Consider the following 1,826-nt stretch of genomic DNA (forward strand, 5'->3'; position numbering starts at 1 on the left):
TAAATGGAATAGAAGGACTTATGCTTACTTTAGCAAAAAGAAAAGATATTATTGGTATCTCAAAGTAAGGAGCAATAACTAGCAATCAATAATATTATTGGTATTCATGTGGAATATAGAGTATTTGAATATAAAAATTACACCAGTCTACAGTCATCTTAACTTAGATCTACCAAACTAGAAAAAAGTTATACAAAAATGTATTTAAAGTGAAAAGAGATTTATCTCTATACACTTGATAAATCCAAAATTACAAAAAGTATAAACTAATTATATAATATTTAAATAACGTAACATCATATCACATAATATAACATCACATAAACTAATAATATAATATTACTCTAAGTTTACATAAAGTTGATTGAACTTGCATTTCCATGGGTTTACCTAAAAACTAGACAGCTTTGCAAAAAACAACCATTTTGTTACATTATTTCATCAAATTTCCAAAGTCATTACGTGGTACGCGAATTCTTCCCCACCCCGAAATGTAACGGTCCGCCCTGTCACGAGGTGAACAAGATAACAGATATTAGGCATCCTGGAGACAAACAGCCAATCGTACCACTGTGTGACACTGCTAAAATAGGGAAACTGTAGTGGGAGAGAAGTAACCGCAGTCCAAACGTTGCTCGCACTCTCATACTTCATCACCCATCTTTTATACAAAACATGCAACTGCCCAGAGCAAAAAGAAGGCACAAACGAACTTGAACGTCCTCCTAAACTCCACATATTTTCCAACCTTGTCCACCTTCCCTCCCTCGGATCGAAAACTTCTGCACTTCTCTCCGCTCGACTCAGCGCCCCATCATTTCTAAACCCGCCTAATATGACGAATTTTCCTTCTGTGCAAACACCGCGACAGTCGTTGCGTGGTTGGCTCATAGGAGGCAGAGTTTCCCACTTATCCTCCTCCACATCATAAGCTTCTGCAGTCGCCAGAGCGTTGCGATGCCGGTCGTGCCCTCCGGCAAAATAGATACGTCCAGTAGAGGAACAAGCCGCATACGCAAATAAGTAGCGGAGATTGGGAATATCAGCTCCGCGGCTCCATCTGGCGGAAACAAAATCATAAATGTAAATACTCTTCATTTCTCTCCTGTTGGAAGGATGCGATCCGCCTATGAGAACCAGTTTCCTATTCACACAAACACACTTACAGGAGAGTGGAATTCCACCACAGTGGGGAATATTGATGGGTACACTTTCCGAGGTGCCCTTCACAGGGTCATACACTGTTATTCCATTGACATAATATTCTGTATTCCTTTTAAGAAAACATAAAAGTGTATCGCTGTTTCCAGAGAGTTTTCTGTCGGAATAAAAGCTCGGGTCACTCAACATAGCTTCCCATCCTGGACACACAGCTTTGAGATTCTTGTGTGACATGTAGGGCACTCTCATTAAGCACGGTCGAACGACATCATCCGGAAGATCGATAATTACGGCCATCACTACAGAGATGACTTTGAAGCTTCAATCACAGTCTCTTCTACCCGTGTTATATCCCCAATATTTCAACATATGTGAAGCGAAAGATGAAATGCTACATATATATACATCAGCTACTACCGCGGTTATTTATTCTCAACGAGGTCGGCTCTGTACACTTGTTGTGGATTTCTACCGCTCTAACTTGCAAGCATATCAATAAGACATTGCAAGCAAGGACACAATGCTAATTGAAAGTTCGAATCAACGATGTAGTAAGATTATCTTTACAGTACACTAACTACAATTACATTATTAAAAAAGAAAACCTTCTACTGAAAAAAGAAGAAGCGTTTATCAAGATTAAGATTCTAGAGCAAACTCATTAT

General features: G+C 39.0%; 1 protein-coding gene across 1 annotated transcript; it reads right to left on the bottom strand.

Moving 5' to 3' along the window:
• Positions 1-441: 441 nt before the first annotated feature.
• Positions 442-1,458, bottom strand: LOC149242833 (F-box/kelch-repeat protein At2g44130-like). Its single transcript, XM_089371033.1, has one exon. It carries the CDS (start codon positions 1,456-1,458, stop codon positions 442-444), a length of 1,017 nt encoding a protein of 338 aa, XP_089227159.1.
• Between the last annotated feature and the right edge of the window lie 368 nt (positions 1,459-1,826).

Source organism: Pinus tabuliformis, chromosome 8 (genome assembly GCF_031772625.1).
Source record: "Pinus tabuliformis cultivar Carrire ecotype Pingquan chromosome 8, CPIR1, whole genome shotgun sequence".
NCBI classification, from domain to species: Eukaryota; Viridiplantae; Streptophyta; class Pinopsida; order Pinales; family Pinaceae; genus Pinus; species Pinus tabuliformis.

Excerpts from the sequence above, each read along its gene's own strand:
- LOC149242833 (XM_089371033.1), bottom strand. The coding sequence starts at position 1,458 with ATGGCCGTAATTATCGATCTTCCGGATGATGTCGTTCGACCGTGCTTA.